Below are 17,733 nucleotides of genomic sequence, written 5' to 3'. Positions count from 1 at the left end.
ATTTGGAGGTACATGACAAGGAAAATAATGTGGTGGCTAATTGGAAATACCAGTCCATAATTGGCAAAAGTGAAAAAACAAGGGAATGTGGAGCAGTGTCCTCACTCTGCTGTTTCTGGGAGTGTGGTGGGAACCACACCCAGACCTGCTGGGAGCTCTGCCCTTGTGCTGCCACAACTCCCATGGGCTAGATGCCTTGTCTTATTTTTTTAAATCACTTTCATATTATTTAAGTAAATCCACTGAGTAATTTCATCCAGTTTTGACATTACTGTCGTCGGCGATGTGTGTTAACCCGTTTTAAACTTAATTTGTCACAGCTCTTAAAAATCAAACAATGCTAAGGAGAAACAGGAAGGATGTGCACACTCATTTATATTGAGAATGTGTTTTTATGATCCTGCAAATACAAATTTGTACAAACTGAATTATGAAAATTAAACAGGGCTGACTACAATGCTGTTTATTTCCTTTAACAATTGGTTCTTACCATTGGTTTATATAATTTTGCCAATGCTGCTGGTGCTCTAAGTTATGAAATTAATTGACCTAGAGCAGGAACACATATCTTAGAAAATATTAACTGGTTGTTTGAAGATCACATAAAATTTTGAGCTGTGCTATTTTGGACTGTGTATAAAATTTTGCAGATAAGTGTAGGACTTTCAGGGTTTGATGTGCATCACTTAAAAATATGACTGTGTTTTGATTAGGGTTGGGTTTCTTTTTTATCCCACAGGAAAAAAATGAAGTCCTTTGCTGAAGCATGGAAGATAAATGATTCTCAGGATCTACAGAAATGGAAAAATATGTGTGAATCTGAGGATGAAAGGGAGGATGGGTTTTAATCCTGAGATCATGGTTAAGGATGGAAGATACTGGAGGTGCAAAATACATGTCTGGAGACTCATGGATTTTATCAGGGTGTAGTTCCAGGTGCACTTTTGACTTTTTTGCTTTCTGAGAAGTCACAGATGCTGCATCATGTGAAATTTTCTCTCTCCACATCCCTTGCTTTTCACCCTTCTCTTTATCTGCAAACTGTCTATGGGGATCAGATACATTTTGTTTAGAAAACCATGAAAAAATTATTGATAAATTACAAGGTAATGTTTTTATAAATAAAACAATGTGTTTCACCTTTATTGCATTTTGATTTCTGAACAATTATTTGTGTGTGTTGGGAAAATGGAGCTGAGTCTCAACTCTGCTATACAGCCAGCAACTGCTAACAGTGGATATTATAATGAGACTTTTTTCCTTGTTCCAATATTAATGCATTAAAAACTCCCTGAATTTTTAGAGCATCCTTTCCTCCTGATCTTTCCTCTGTCTGGCACGGTCTGGAGATAGACTTAATCCCAAAAATAGTGTTGGGATATTGTAAGGGTGAGTGAAAATGATTCATAGTGTGCAGCTGCACCCTCAGTGCTCCGTTAGGCTGAAAAATTCAGAAGGGCTTCTCAGTTTCTAAATTCCCAGTTACCACAGCCAAATGTCACCTGGGAGTGTGGTTGGTGTGGAAGTGTTTTTTCCCTACAGCTCACCAGACTGCACACATTGCTGTGAGAATGGACAGTGGTGGACATGCTTGGGGCTGAGCAGGCAGTCAGAGCATTGTGGAATTGAAGCCGTGCTGGGCTGGGCTGCCTGCAGCCCTGGGGAGCCCCCGCCCCACTGGGAGCCCCAGGGGACCCCAGGAGCAGTTTGGTGGCAGGGCTTGTCCCTCAGACTGACCCTGTGCCAGGGAGCCCTGCAGGACTGCAGCAAAGGGGGTGATTCTGTACTTGCCATAAGCACCTGCTAACCTTAAACAAACAACTCTCTCCAGGCTCTTGGGGTGGCAGGACATCAGTGAAACAAACTGCAGGGACCAGTGGGAGCCTCTCCTCCCAGTGGACCAGCTGAAGAGGAAAATGAGTCTCCCAAGGTGTGTCTGCAGGTGTGTGTTTATGTAAGCCAGGCACTGTCAGCACAGTGAGCACAGAGCTCTGCTGCTCACAGCTCGGGGCCTCAAGACTCTGCCCGGTGTCATCAAAGAGAATGAGTGAGCCAGTTGTACATTCCTGTATGTGCTAAGTGCACTTCTATTCTTCACCCTCGAGGGAGCATTCAGATATGCTCTGACAAGGAAGGAAAAAAAGACCTGGATGCAGTGGAAGAAACACAGAGTGCAGTTCAGCCTGGGGAGTGGATTTGGTGTTGCTGTCAGCAGCTTTGGTGCCTGTGGTCCCACTGCAGCCCAGTAGTGCTGGAGAGCCCTGCTCTGTCCCCAGGGGAGCTTTGGCTGTCCCGTGGGGTCTGAGACACGCCAGATGCACTGAGGGCACTGCTTCATTCACTGCTGCCTGATTCCTGCCAGCTGGATGTGCGGTGAGGATGGCAGGCCATGCAAACTGCTGCTGGTCTGGGGGCAGTTTGTGACAAGGGACAGGGACACTGCTGGGTCTGGGCCTTCAGGAGATTTTCCAGACAGACAGACAGACCCTCCTCAGCCTTGGGAGAGTCACTGGGGTATAAAGAACTTACTAAAAAACAGGGAAAAGCTTTACTTTCATAAGAAATTTTTGTCTTCAATCCTTCTGCTGTGGTTAATTTGGGGGTTCTGTCTCTCATAGTACTTCTCAGAGAGCTGAGAAGCTGCTCTTGTTCTCCTTATTAATTATTCTTTTCAGTCCCAGCATGGTAATCTTCATCTTAAGAAAGAATGTCAAGTACAGGTTTTGGTAGTGGGATCATCTTGGGAGGCTGGTCCTATTTGAAAATCAGAATAATAAGGTTTTGTCTGTGTGCTGAATCAACAGGTTTGATCCTCTGAGAGTAAAGAGGAGTGGCTGTGTTAGATGGTGACACTGGGAATTCATCCTAGTCTTGGGGTGCCTTCACAAAGGAAGGTTTAAGTCTCATTTCCCAAATATTACAGGTTTTGGAAGCCTGGAGAGGGTACTGGCCTCTGCCTCCCAGCACATTCTGGCATGGTGAAACTCTGCCGTGAGAGCTGCACACACAGCACACTCTGCTGCAGGATTTTGCACTTTAATCCACGTTTCAAATGCAGTTTATTGATCTTTGCCATTGCCCTGCTCTCAATGCAGTGCTGCCTCCAGACTCCCAGCCCAGGTGAGCAAACCTGGCACAGCCTGGGGTGGGTGGGAGGGAGGGACATGGGTGCACCCCTCTGTGTTTGCTTATTTTAAAAACCTATTACAGAATGTGCAAACCAAAATACATTACCAGCAGCAATTGCCTTTATTGCTGCCAGACAACAACTTTCACCCAGGGAATTCTCCAGAGGATTTTCCTTTGTGTTGCACAGTTTTCCAGAGGTATTTATAGAAGTGACATGAATTTGCTAACACAGAAGTTTACAAGGTGGATAAATCAATTTAGGGATCACTGAAATGTCACCTGAGTCTGGTATTACAAAAAGTGGGTTTCCTGCAATTAAAGTAATGTTTGGTATTGGTAAGTATGTGAAAGTAAATTATCCAGATATTTCTACTCTATGTGAAAATACTGCTAATTTAATTAAATTATTTTAGTAGAAATATCATAGTAGTTCTGATATAAATTCATGTTTTGTGGGGAAATAAAGATTTAGTGGATTACATTGCACAGAGAGAAGTAGGACTTCCTTCATTCCAAAGAATATTTTCTTAACTTCCTAAAAATCTTTAGCAATTTTTGAAACAATGACCTTGATTTGAGATGCAAGTCCTTGCAGGCCAGGCTGTTCACTGAGACTTCAGCCACAAATGAACTGTAGAGAGAGACTTAAGACATTTATAATTTTCAAATATTTATGTTCTTTCACACTTGCAAGGAATCTGTAATTTTTTTATTGCCCTCTTTCCAGATGTTTCCTTGAGAGTAAGTAGAAGTGTTTTTTCAGGTGTTATAAGGTTGTTTTTATTTAATATACTTGCAGCTGCCCCTAGTAACAATAACAAAAAACACTTCTGATGTTGATGGAATTTTTAACCTTTTATTTTTATTTTTAAAACAGTCAGTTTGTGGATTATTCTTGGGAAAGAAGGGATGGGAAAACACAACACACAGCAAAATTCAGATGCACAATCAGCGATAAGGAGCTGGAAATCACTGCTGGGTTTTCTGAATCATAATAATCCCAACATCTAGGGTGAGCCAAAACTCAAGAGTGTGCCATGAAGATCACTAGATACAATTATCTCACTCTTAGGTAACACTAAATGAAAGTTCCAGTTGGGTGCTGAGCTTCTCCCTCTGCCTGCACATGGAATTATTCCTCCTTGTGCTGCTCTCTGCACAGAAATTCAGGAATAAACTGCATTTTGGTCCTGGTTTAAGACACCCTACCCACAAAGTGCATTTCCAGGGATGGCAATACACCAGTTTAGTGCAGTGGTTTTGGTTTGATTTGAGATTTTTTTGTTGTGACGTAGAATTAGGAAGAAGGTGAAACGTTTAATTTTAAATGGTACAAAGAGGAACTTTATTATTAGAAACTATATGTAAAAAAGAACTTAAAATAAAACTTTGGACTACTTTTTCTTTTTTATATACCTTTTTTTACACTGAAAACATTTAGAAAACAACTTAGTTTACTATTTTTAAAATAGTGAAATAGTTTTTTATTAACTTTATGTTTTAGTTAACGTAGATTTTTTTTACAAGACACAGTTTTCTTGTGGATTTGGTGTTAAGTGATAAATTGGGAGAATGGAATTTTGATTACTATGTTAAAATTTTTGGCCTTTAACAGTTTTTTAGAACTATTATTGAGGATTATATTAATTACGGGGCACGCTTTAAGGGTTATAATAGTTTAATTTAAAAGAGTTTTTTCATTTTTGAAAAAGCAGTGTTTATTTTTATTTTTTTTTTCCTTGTAGCAGCTTGTGATTTGTATGTTTTTTTCCCCACACTGATCTCACAGTAGTTTTAATAGAAAAGGTGCAGAGCACAGAGGTGGCCTGAGGCAGCATTCCCAGTGCTGGACTGTCCCTGTCCCTGTCCCTGTCCCTGTCCCACCCACAGCTGCTGCCTGCTCCTGTCCCCCTGTGCTTCATCCCCTCCCTGATGAGGAGGATTCTGCATAAAGTGAAATCCTGGCTCTGTTTGCAGAGCTTTGCCTCAGCAAAGGCCTTATTAATGCAATTAAGGAGCTGTGTTAAACGAGCTGATCTCCCATTCAAGCTCCTATTCTTACTAGCTCCCACATAGGGAAAGAAAACTTTGCTAATCCTTTAATTAAATTGCAAACTGAGTCTGTGTGAGCCTTTTGACACATTTTTTTTGCATTGCAATTAAGGCTTAGAAGGGACCTGTGGCTGATGGTTCCTTTGGTGGCTGAGAAGCTGCAGCTTTCCTCCCCCCCTTTTCCCCAGCAGCAAGACAAAAATCTCCACCTGAGATCTTTAGGATGGACCTTCCCTCTCCTTTTTAACTCTTACATGTTTTTTTTCCTGTTCTTCACCCCCAGTGGTGTGTGCTGCAACCATCTCATCTACAGCTGCCTTTTTCTTCCCTCTGATGAAGAAGGAGGCTGCTCAACAGAAAATAAGTTTTTTTAAAGCCTCACATCCTGTAATTTAAAGAATTTCAATTTAAACTTTATTTAAATAGAAATTTAAATGAATGTAAACTTTCCTCTATCCTGCAGCTCCTTACAGCTAAGGGGAATTCTTCTCCTTCAGTGCAGGCTCCAGCAGTGCTCTGGATTTCATATTCCCTGATGCCTGGAGAGGCTCCCTGGACAGAGTTAAGAGAATAAAGCAGGGATTTATCAAAAGCCTTTAAAGGATTCACCTTGGGCAGTGCAAGAGCCAGGCCATGGCTACACCCAAAAAGGACTCTGAGTCACAATTTTCACACTTTTATCAGTTTTGTTCGATTTGCACATTGGGGTTCATTGTCCAGTCCCAGCTCCAGGCTCTGCAGTCCCACCCTCCCAGATTGTCTCCTCAATTCTCTGTTTGCACTTTTTGGGGCTGGAGCTGCAGCGTGTCCTTGGTTGTGGGCTGGGAAAGGATTGTTTGTGTGCCTGAGCTGGGAGGAGAAACTGTGACACTGTATGGAGTTCAGAGTCACTAATACAGTAATCTGGAAAACAGGAAAGCTGAACCTTAAGGCATCATTTCCCCCTTTAGAGGCTTTTTAAGGCATCAACCCCACCCACCCCATGAACTGAGGGGTGCAGGGACCCCTCTCCTGAGCCCTGGGCTCTCTCCTGGGGTCAGTGATTTCACCCAGACCCTGCCCCACTCTCAGCACAAGGAGCTGAACCTCCAGTGTCCCTTAAAAATGTTCCCAGGGACTGCAGCAAGGGTCTGTTGGGCTCTGGGTTAGAAGTCATTGTTATTTATTTTCCCTGTGTGTCACCAAATCTCAGCTGACATCACCTGTACAGCTGTTTTTCAGTCACACATTTGATAATTTCTGTCTTCTGTGTTTTTGAAGTGTAGGTAAGAGAGCAACAAGGAGAAGCATTTTGAGTCTTCCCCACCTTTGCACACCAATTCTTTAATGCTCTGCTGATCCCCACAGCTTTGCAATAAAGGAATAAATAAATATCTGACACATTTTCACATCTCAGTCTCTTGGTCTGTCAGGTCTAGGTCCCCAAAGTTTTGAGACAAGTTCACAGCAAGTGTCCAGAGCTGAGTTTCCCTGAGCTCAGCAGATCTCTGTGGTCACCACCAAGGATTTAAAACCTTCCCTTTTCTCTCCTGTGCCTTTTTCTTTCTGCATCACTGACACAACCCTGCAGGAGCTGGGCACAGCGTTTGGGCTGGGTTAGCAAGAGTGGAAATGGAGATTCTGACAGGACCTGAGGCAACACAGCCTCTCCTCTGCTGGCAGGAGTGTCAGAATAGTTTATAAGGCTCCCAACAGGACTGCAGGCAAATTATTTGCAAGAGCAAATCCTGGTCCTGCAGCAGTGCCAAAGAGGTGTTGTCACACACAGGTCGTGAGCTGGACAGTGTGTTCCTGTGAACACACAGGAACTTGCCTCAGGGTTGACAAGCTGTGGACAGAGCTTTAGGGAAAGTGCAGTTTGTGTTGCTGACCCTGCTCCTGTTGCAGCAGCCAGGGCTGTGCATGGTGCACTCACCTTTGGAGGGTCCCAGCACAAACCCCTGGCTCACCCCAGCTCCACTCCTTGCCAGACTTGCACACAAAGCCAGGCTTGGGCAGTCAGAGCTCTACAGTGATCTGGAGTTACAGCCTTGCAGGACTGGAAGGGAATCTCCAGAAGGGATCCCAAATGATTGAGAGTAGAACCACATTTATGAACCATAAAACACTTTTTATCTGGTACCACCCCAAAACCATGAGCTGGGCTTGGTGGAGCAGCTCAGAGCTGGGGCTGGGGGAGGCTCTGCCCTGCCCTGCTCTGCCCCTGGGCATGGGATGGTGCCAGAAATCCTCCCTGAGCTGTGCCCTGTGCTGAGGGAACAGAGCTTTGTGGGGTCAGTGCTGTGCTGTTCACACACACACATCCCTGGAGGGGCACCTGACAGCACAGGTTATTGTGGGCAGACACTGCTCTGGCTGAGCTAGATCCTTTCTGAGGCAGCTGTTTAAAAATTCCTGCTGGATTGGATCCCTGGAAGTGTCCCAGGCCAGGCTGGACATTGGGCTTGGGGCAGTGGGGATGTCCCTGCCGTGGCAGGGGGTGAAGGGGGGTGGGCTCTAGGGTCCCTTCAGCCTAAACTGTTCTGACACTGATTCTCAGCCTGATTTGGGAAGCAGCTAGCAGGGATGTTTTAACTTCTGGTTGTACCTGAGCCTCTTACCCAAGAGTCATCCACTGACAGACACTTTGTCTATTTTGATTCTCAACAAGGCTTTTTATTCCCTTCTGCAGAGTCACCAAGAATTCATTTTGTGCTGTAAACAAAATGTAGTTCAAGGATTTTTACAAATTTTTATGTTATTCAGAATGGAAGACCATCCCATTCTGCGTGTGAAGCGAAGGCTTTCAAGAGGACAATTCATTCCAGCCTTTGTGGAAAACACAAAACCAACACATGCAGCCCTTATCTGCTGGCAGAAACCTTCACCTCTCACACAAGCAGGAGGCAGCAGTCTGTCAGTCCTGCCCTTTAAGAGCAGATATTGTTTGCACAGCATCAGTTTCACATCCCTGCAGTCTTGCTGGGGTGGATCTCTGGGTGCACAGCGTGAGTGTTTGATTCCTGCAAGCAGCAGCATTGCCCACAGCCCTGAGCTGGGCTTTCCTCCAGAAATCCAGATCTGCTCTGGGGTGCTGGTGGCTGCTCATGGAGCAGGGATGTTCAGAGTTTGGGGTGTGTTTGGGCACTGGGTGTGCCTGGAGAGGGGACAGCCACAGCTCAGAGCCAGCCTGCAGGAAAACACCAAACAGGAGTTGCTTGGCTCATTTCTCCACATCACTTCTCCCTGAATGATAGAAAGCAGGACAAGATTCCTGTGCCAAAGCCAGAAAGTGCCTCTGCACACAGAGCAGGACATGGGAGGAGAAATGTCCAAATGTGCCCTGTGGTCCCTGGGTGTCTGCCCTTGGAGTCACGAAATCCCAGAAGGGTTTGGGTTGGAAGGAGCCCTAAACCCCATCCATCCCACCCCATCCATGGCAGGGACCCCTCCCAGTGTCCCCAGTGTCCAGCCTGGCCTTGGGCACTGCAGGGATCCAGGGGCAGCCACAGCTGCTCTGGGAATCCCATCCCAGCCCTGACCACCCCGCCAGGAACAATTCCTGCCCCAAATCCCAGCCAGCCCTGCCTCTGGCCATTCCCTGTGTGTGTCCCTGCTGCCCTTGTCCCCAGTCCCTCTCCAGCTCTCCTGGAGCCCCTCTGGGCACACAGGTGGGGGCTCTCAGGTGTCCTGGAACTTCTCCAGGATGAACAATTCCTCTCTCAGCCTCTTTCCTGCATTTAAATTCCCTTCTCCCCATCAAATTCCCTGCCAGCAGCTCCAGGAGCAGTGTGCACAGTCTGACAGCCCAGGTACCCAGCTGGTCCCAAAAGGTTCTTCCCCCAATCCAGTGGGGAAAATGCTAACAGAAACTTCAGGTCTTACTCCCTGCCTTCAGATCCTGTGTTTTCTCTCTTTTTTGGGATTTATTTCGGGTCAGTTCTGAGGACTGTGGCAGTCAGAGGCACTGGGGTTGTGCTGAGCTGTGGCTGGCACAGGGAATTCCCAAATCCTTCCTTCAGGCTGTTTCTGCTGCTGGACCAGGATCCTCCCCGTGCTGCAAGGGTTCTGACAAGAATCCTGACTATGAGGCAAGTAATTTTTGTGCAGGTAGCAATGTGTGGAAATGGGCAAAAGAAGGGCTGGACACAGGGGATGCTCCTCAGGGCCTTGCTGACACCAGGGCTGCTGCACAGAAATTGATGATGAACCCTTTGCCTCATGGCTTTACATGGAGAAAAAGGTGCTGTTGTTCACAACACGATAAGGGATACTTCCTTTGGTTTCTAATTTGCATAATTAGAGGCATCATTTGTTTTATCTTAGCCACCCTGAGAGCCTGTTATTCATGCTGTTACAGGTATGACTAAGGTAAAGCCTGCCTCTGCTCCCACACCCTTAAAATAACAACTTTTTTTTGGGGAGTCAAGTCAGTTCTTGGGTTCATGGAGTGGTGAGGGCAGAAAGCAGCTTCTCAAGGCAGCACTGGTGGCACCAATTCTCACCCTCCCACCCCTTAATCCTTAAAGGTGTGCAAAGTGTAAACCAGGAACAACTCAGGGAGAAAAGGCTCCAGGCTGAGCCTGCTGCAGACCTGGAACCACCAACACCTGCCTGGGGAGGGGCTCAGGTGAGACCAGCCCCTGGGAGCTACAAATCCAGGCTGATGCCAAAAACAGGGAGACTGAGAAGCCCAGAATGGTTTGGGCAGGAAAGGACCTTGGGCACCTTCCCCAGGAGGAGCAGGAGTGGCTCTGGGGATTCTCTGTGCTGGTGATTTTAGCCTGTTTTAGGATTAGGTTTTAGGGTGTTTTTGTAGGAGAGAGGGAAGTTGATTCAAGGTGCTGGAAAGCACACTTTGGAAAGCACACTGCTTTTCCTGCAGAGCTGTATTTGTGAATCAAAGGCACAGATAAAATCAGTAATAAGGGAAACACTGAATAATGGAGAGGAGGGCTGGAAGCTGGGCAAAGCAGGTGAGAGTAAGTTCAGTGTAAATAGTCTGCAGCACTCATGGAGGGAAATTTCTGTAGCAAGTAAAAGATGAAAATAAAATTTCACAACAGAGTGCAAGTTCTGCAGGAATATATCTTGACTTTCTTTTTTTTTTTTTATGTATTTTTCCTTTTGCATAGCTTTATGCCTCAGGTTTTCAGACCAAATCTACACTTTCTCAATTAACAAATCAGCTTGTTTTACATGCTCAGAGGATTCACAGGTGGATTACTTCAACAAAAGACACAGAGATTTAGTATGAAGGACACAAGTGAAAAAAACAACCTTGTTTCTCTTGGTTTCAAAGCAGACTCCTCTACTGAACCATGGTGGGTGTGTGTGCTACTTCACAAAAATTAAAGGGATATTAACTTTTCTTTTCAGCATATGGAAGCCACAGCTTCTCATAACTCAGCTAAAGTTGTTAGGAACTGAATCCAACCAATGCAACACCATCTCAAGGGTTTCAAGATGAGTTTTTAAAGCATTCTGCAAACAGAACCATGATGATTTCTTTCAGAAGCAATGAAAATAATCCATCTACTGCTGCTAATTAAATCACAGTATGTCTCACTACAGTTACGGGCTGCAAATTGTATTTATTTTTCACAAAACAAATGACATTATGTCAAGCTGCTGGAGTGAACAATAGTTATTGTTGGGAAATAGGTTCAGATAAGTTGTACAAGCTACACTTCCTCCCTTAGCGTTTCCCAAATGGAAATTGCAGGTTGTGCCTGGGGACAGAGTGTACCCTGAGCTCGGTCCTGGCAGTTTCCTTGGGGTCCATGTGGTGGGAAACAATCAGCACAAGCCTGTCCTGTGCCATGGGTGAAGCACACAGCAGTGAGGTTTCCCTCTCTCCCCGCCTGGATAACCCAGCCATGGTGACAGTTCTCCCTGGGTGTGACAATTCCCACAGCATCTCCCCACCCAGGGCAGGGGCCAGGCTCCAACCCTGCTCCAGATGTGTTTGGGAACCCCAAAGGAATGAGGATCAGGAGCTGCTGGGGACTCTGGCTGCCTCCCTGGTTCCTCTGCCCGTGGATTTCCCAGCTGCCAGGAGCACACAGACCCATCCCTGTGGGTTTGGGGCATCCCCATCCCTCTGCTGCCAAAATCCTGCTGGAGAAAAGGTGGCACAAACCATCCTGGGCTCATCCTCCAGCTCTGCACTCCCTCTCCTTACTGCTTTTCTCAGGCAGACAGAAATAAGATCAATGTTTCCTTCTGCATCTATTTATCAAACTGTATTGCCAATTGCTCTCCATGTCCAGCAAGGCTTTTTATTTTTGTAATCAGTTGATGAATAAATATGGTTCCTGAAGTAAGAGTCACTATCTAAACACCTGCAAGCTGATTTTTCTTGCTGTTCAAAGTCACTTTAACACTATTAGCAAAAGAAGGTCATATATGAACACACTGTCACCCCAGCTGTGATTTCACCACTCCTACACGAGAAATAAGCACTAAAATGGAGCCACAGAAATGCTGATTTTCTCCTGGAAAATACAGTCTAAGGTATGTCTTGTGAGCTGGATCACTGGGGTTTCTAAAGCTGGCATTTGGCAGTGAAGTTTTGCCTGATGCAAGTAAGGTTTAGTTTCATTAAATGCATTTGTGTCCCTTCAGAAATGATTTCACATCCCCAAAAATGAACCATGAATCACAGAATGGTTTGGGCTGGAAGGGACCCCAAGGGCACCTGTGTCCCACCCCTGGGCAGGGATCCCACTCTCTGAGCTGAGATTTTGGGAGGTTTTGCTCTGATTTGGGTGTTCCAGCAGCAGCTTGTCCTCTTGCCTGGTTCAAGTGTCAGTTTGCAGATTTCTCATTGGGAAAAACAAGGCTCACTCTTTAGAATTTTTAAAAGTTTAATAAGGGATAAAAGGGATAATATCTATTGCTGGGGTGCTTGGCAAACTGCCCAAAGCAGTTAGCTGTATCAACTTTCTATATATATAATGTATTTTTTTTATTGCACTGATTGAATGCATATTTATGAAGACTATACATATTTAAATATTTCTTTGGGTTCTTTACTATGTTTTGGGAATTTCTTACCTTTGCTCCACTCTTGACTCATTGTGCAATAGTGTAGATATGATTTTTGGGAGCCATGTGTGTTATTTTTTACAATGTACATGCTATTCCTTCACAACAAGTATCCTATTTCCTCATAATGACAATCAGGGAATTACTGATGGCTGCAGGGTCAGTAGTACAAGTCCTTTTTATATTCTTTCTTGTGATGTTATCTCTGTGGTTCTTCTAATGTTATTTAATCATACAGCTGATTTTAGTTATTTCCACAAACTTATCTAAGTTACTTTTACTATCATTAGCTAGTTACAAAAATAAAAGCATTCTGCAAAAGTTAATATTATATAGTCTCTATTTTAATATTATGTGAGAGCCTAAATTTAGGCTTTTTGTGACACCACACAGGCCCAAGGTGAAGCTCTGCAGGGTGGTTTAATCTCTGTTGGAGTGCATAAAATCCCTCAGAGACAGAATAGAATGCAGTGATTGAATTAAAGCCTTCAGAGAAATCAAAATATATTAAGCCACACAGACATGAAGTAGAAGTGTAAGGTTTGTTTTTAAGTAAGTAGAAACATTAAGTCAGACAGATATGAAATAGGAGTGTAAGTCTTAGTTTTAAGTAAGGATAGGCTTTAAGTGCCTTAAGAGAGGAAAAATCCCTGGAATCTGGTGTAAGGTTCAGGCCTGGTTGAAAATTCAGAAACTCAGCCCCAGACATAATAAAAACATAGTAAGAATCTTGCTGGTATTTTCTAGGCAGAGCAGACAGAACTGTTTATGTGAATAGATTGAGCTATATGTGTAAGTTATGGCAGAATTAACACTATTTTTGTACTATAGAACCAGGGTTCTAAACATTAGGAGGAATGTTTTAGGTTTGTCTTTCTTGCTTATTGGATGATTTACAAATAAAACCCCCTGAACTGGGGTGAGAAAGGCATCCATCATCATCATCATCATCATCATCACTTCCACCTCACACATGGAAGGAGAGGAAGAGGAGACAGAAGAACAAGAACAGGAGATGAAATCCCAGGGAGCTGCTGCAGCTCCTGCTCAGGAATCTGTGCCAGAGAGTTTTAGCATGGACTGAAATAACTTTAATATTGTAAACACTTTACCTTTGAGACTGATGTATCATGCAAGGAACAATTTTACAAAACCGTTTTTTTTTTTCTCTGTGAAGACCCAGACCCATGAAAAACTGGACAAATCTGGAGGGAGAAGGACACAGGAAGGTTCTGGGTGGTGAAAGGCAGCAGGTGCTGCAGAGCCCCTGAGGAAAGGAAAGCCCAGGTGTGTGCTAGGGGAACACTCAGGGAGGAGAGCTGATGGCTTGCAGAGATGGTTTGGAGCCCCTGGGGAGGAAAACCCTGAGCCCTGGAGACCCCTGACCCTGCAGGGAGGCTGAGCCTGCCCTGGGCACAGGGATGAGCTCCTTGCTCCTTCCAGGCTGCTTTCTGCCTTGTCTGAGATTTTACACACACAGCACTGGGTCATACAGGGCTGGATCATGTACAGCATTCCTGGGTTTTAGACAGGATTTCAGGGAATTCCAGGAGTCAGGAAAGATTGCTGTCCTGCCAAACCCCTCCTCAAAGGCTCAAGGGTGCAAATCTATTCTATTCTATTCTATTCTATTCTATTCTATTCTATTCTATTCTAGTCTATTCTATTCTATTCTATTCTATTCTATTCTATTCTATTCTATTCTATTCTATTCTATTCTATTCTATTCTATTCTATTCTATTCTATTCTATTTACATTCCATTCCATTCCATTCCATTCCATTCCATTCCATTCCATTCCATTCCATTCCATTCCATTCCATTCCATTCCATTCCATTCCATTCCATTCCATTCCATTCCATTCCATTCCATTCCATTCCATTCCATTCTATTCTATTCTATTCTATTCTATTCTATTCTATTCTATTCTATTCTATCTATTCTATTCTATTCTATTCTATTCTATTCTATTCTATTCTATTCTATTCTATTCTATTCTATTCTATTCATTTGGAGCTGCTTAAGGACAAGAAGATCACAGGGTGTTGGTGTTTGCAGGACATTAATTTTTTGTTGTGTGTCTTCTGTCTGTGTAAACAATGGAGCTGCTGCCTGAACATTTTCAGCAGGACCTTCAGCCCAGGTGAGGAGTTTGAAGCAGAGATGTTGAGGTCTCTTTTTTTGAGATCTCTGTTTTTTGAGGTCTCTGTTTTTGGAGGTCTCTGTTTTTTAAGGTCTCTGTTTTTTGAGGTCTCTGTTTTTGGAGGTCTCTGTTTTTGGAGGTCTCTGTTTTTTAAGGTCTCTGTTTTTTGAGGTCTCTGTTTTTTGAGGTCTGTGTTTTTTTGAGGTCTGTGTTTTTTGAGATCTCTGTTTTTTTGAGGTCTGTGTTTTTTGAGATCTCTGTTTTTTTGAGGTCTCTGTTTTTTAAGGTCTCTGTTTTTTGAGGTCTGTGTTTTTTTGAGGTCTGTGTTTTTTGAGATCTCTGTTTTTTTGAGGTCTCTGTTTTTTGAGGTCTCTGTTTTTGGAGGTCCCTTTTTTTTTGAGGTCTCTGTTTTCTTGTGCTCTCTGTTTCTGCAGATGGATTTGCTGCCTCGAGGACAGGACTGAGGGCTCAGTGTGTGGCCAAATTCTGTGCCCAGGGGCCACCACGCCCTGCCCAATCCCCCTGGGGCACCCTGACACCGCAGCCACTGCCCTGATTATTTCTGCCTAAGTAGTTTTTATTTTGAGTGCATGATTGTTTTCACCACAAGCTGTGTTTGGCCTAAACTTCCAATGTAATTGATTGTAATGAAAAATGTGTTTGGGGAATAAACTCCTGTTTGTAATGCAAATAGATTCATATTTCACATTACTTTTATATATACTTTTTTTTTTTTTTTTTAATTTGGGTAGATGAGCACTGCAGGAAATCTGTGTGTAGCTCTACTTTTGTTAGATTAATTAAGAAGATTAGCTGAGAAAAGCATGTTTTATGAGTAGCAGAATTAACAAGCACTTTGAGATTTTATTTTCCTGATTGTTTTCTTTATGAAGTCTTGCTCCATCTGGGAAGAAACCAGGAGAACAGTGAATATTACTAATAAATCCAAATGAAACCAGCATAATTTTTTTTCATCTTTTTCTTCCAAACTTTTTTACCCAACTCCTTTTCTTGACTGTTCCTCAGTTGAGCTTGTACTTCTAATTTTAACAGCTATTCTGATGCATATATGTTAATAGACTTACATAATTCATAGGGTACATCCACGTTGGGCTGACAATGCACAGCTCAGAGCTCAGCTCAAGTTGGAGCAATAACAGTCCAAGACAACAGAGCACAGAAACGGTGCAGAGAAATGAAATCAGAACAATAGTTTTTTTTAATATAAATGATATATATTCCATCTATATTTCATACCCACTTTTATGTAATAACTCAGTTTCAGTCATGTCTGATGGCTCTAATTTTAGGCAATTAAGATCTTTTAACTGCTAGGAAGAAAGGACAGGCTGCACTGAACAAAATCCTTTATAAAACACAGAAAACAGTAAAACCTTCATCTCTAACTATCTGTATGTTGTGTGACCAAGGCAGAGGTGAGTCAGTAATTCATCACAGGTCCAAACCATTCCTGCAGCTGTGGATGAAGAGGCACCATGGTGAAATTAGTCCAGTGGGAGCTGCCCAGAGCTCCTACAGATGCAGGTAGGGTTAGTCACACAGGATCCATTCCAAACCAGCAGGGAGGTGCTGGGCTGTTGTTTATTTTTTTGGGAATGGCATTCTGTGGGTGCCCAGTGCTGTCCCTGCCCCCGGGGCTGGCACAGGGACAGGGCTGTGCTCACCTGGGGGTGCCAGGGCTCTTGGGGTGTCCCCTGGGCCAGCCCCAGGTAACCCAGCAGAGACAAGGGGCCAGTCACTCACTCCATGGAAATTCCAAACTCGGGGCAGGACCTGTCCTAATCCGTGTTTTCTGCTGGGGGATGGAGCTCTGTGTGCCATTCCCACTCACTCTGAGCATTCCTGGAAAGGGATTGGGACCCTTCCTGTGGCTCTGGGAATAAATAACCTGCAGAGTGCCCTGCACAGACTGTCCCTGCTGCTCTGGATGCTCCTTTAGGACAAACCTGCCCAACCCATCCCAGCCCTGCAGCATCCTGCATCCCAGGCAGGAGCACTGGCACAAACCTGTCCCTGCTGGGGATGGAGGAGCCACTGCCCAGGCACTGGAAACCTCTGCAGCCTCCAGAACAGCCCCACTGCAGAGGAGCAAGCAGAGAGGAAGGGAGAGATCAGCAGGCCATAGGGTAACTACAATATGTTAATAGGTAATAAATAATTTAATATATTAATAATAAATATAATATAATATAATATAATATAATATAATATAATATAATATAATATAATATAATATAATATAACATAACATAACATAACATAACATAACATAACATAACATAACATAACATAACATAATATAATATAACATAACATAACATAACATAACATAACATAACATAATATAATATAATATAATATAATATAATACAATATTATATTTTTATATTATATTATATTATATTATATTATTTTATATTATATAACATGTTATATGATATGATAAAATATAATAATAAATAACATTAATTGATTATTAATATTTAATAAATATATTAATTTATTAATAATTAATTAACTAATTAATTAATAATTATTAATAATCTGTGTCATGGAAATGGGCAAAATACACAGACACAGAGATTTCTGTCAGAATTTATTGAGGATGGTATTTTTGGACACAAGTTGAACTTGAGTGAGAGCACTGTGGAACTACCCAGGGTGTGTTCTCCATCAGAATGGGGAAAACTGTTCAAAAATACAATTAACTCTCATCCATCTCTTCCCCAGAGTGTTGGAGAACTCTTTTAGAGGTTTCTGCACATCCCTGATTTTCCTGTGCTGTGAGCTGCCTATAGGATGTGTTACTTCCAGATGCTTTTTTTCTCTTCCTGAAGAATACTCTAATTATATAATTAGCCTTTCTTAATAACTGACAAAACCATGCATGTGATCTGTGCATCTACATGGTCAGAAATTTAGAATTATTTCCCCAAAGCCTTTAAACACCAGAGTCAGAAATAGAAAGAGTACATACAGATCATCAAGAGAAGTCTTTTCTTGTTGCTTCTTTCTCTAGTGAAAAAAGCACCACTCAGTCAAGGAAAAATCTCACTTAAAATCCTTGAATGTTGACAAGCTAAGTTTATTATTGATTCAATCAAATGGCAAATTGGAATAATTACAATTTTCAGCACCTCTTGCAACCCCAGTGCTCAACAAAAGGGTTGTGTTAACATTTGAAACAATACACATTACCCAAGACTTAAAAACAGACATAATAATAAAGGGGTGAACAGAAATTCATTAATTTATTTTTATTTTTGGGTAAAATTATTTTATTTTTATGTTCTTTACTATGCATATAAGGGGAAAACACTTGTGAATTAATCTCTATTTCTGCATTTAAAAGACGAAG

At 42.9% G+C, this 17,733-nt stretch overlaps 1 protein-coding gene across 1 annotated transcript in view; it reads left to right on the top strand.

The window, feature by feature from the left end:
• Positions 1-1,150, top strand: part of MSH3 (mutS homolog 3) — a 95,116-nt gene extending 93,966 nt beyond the window's left edge. Inside the window, exon 24 of the mRNA XM_079333333.1 lies at positions 740-1,150. Coding sequence (XP_079189459.1) covers positions 740-848 — 109 coding nt within the window. The 3' untranslated portion in view covers positions 849-1,150. The remainder of the gene's footprint in view (positions 1-739) is intronic.
• The last annotated feature ends 16,583 nt before the right edge of the window (positions 1,151-17,733 follow it).

This window comes from Erithacus rubecula, assembly GCF_903797595.1.
Source record: "Erithacus rubecula genome assembly, contig: scaffold_96_arrow_ctg1, whole genome shotgun sequence".
NCBI classification, from domain to species: Eukaryota; Metazoa; Chordata; class Aves; order Passeriformes; family Muscicapidae; genus Erithacus; species Erithacus rubecula.
The sequence above is the reverse complement of the archived record's forward strand: the minus strand, read 5'-3'. Positions and strand labels throughout refer to the sequence as shown.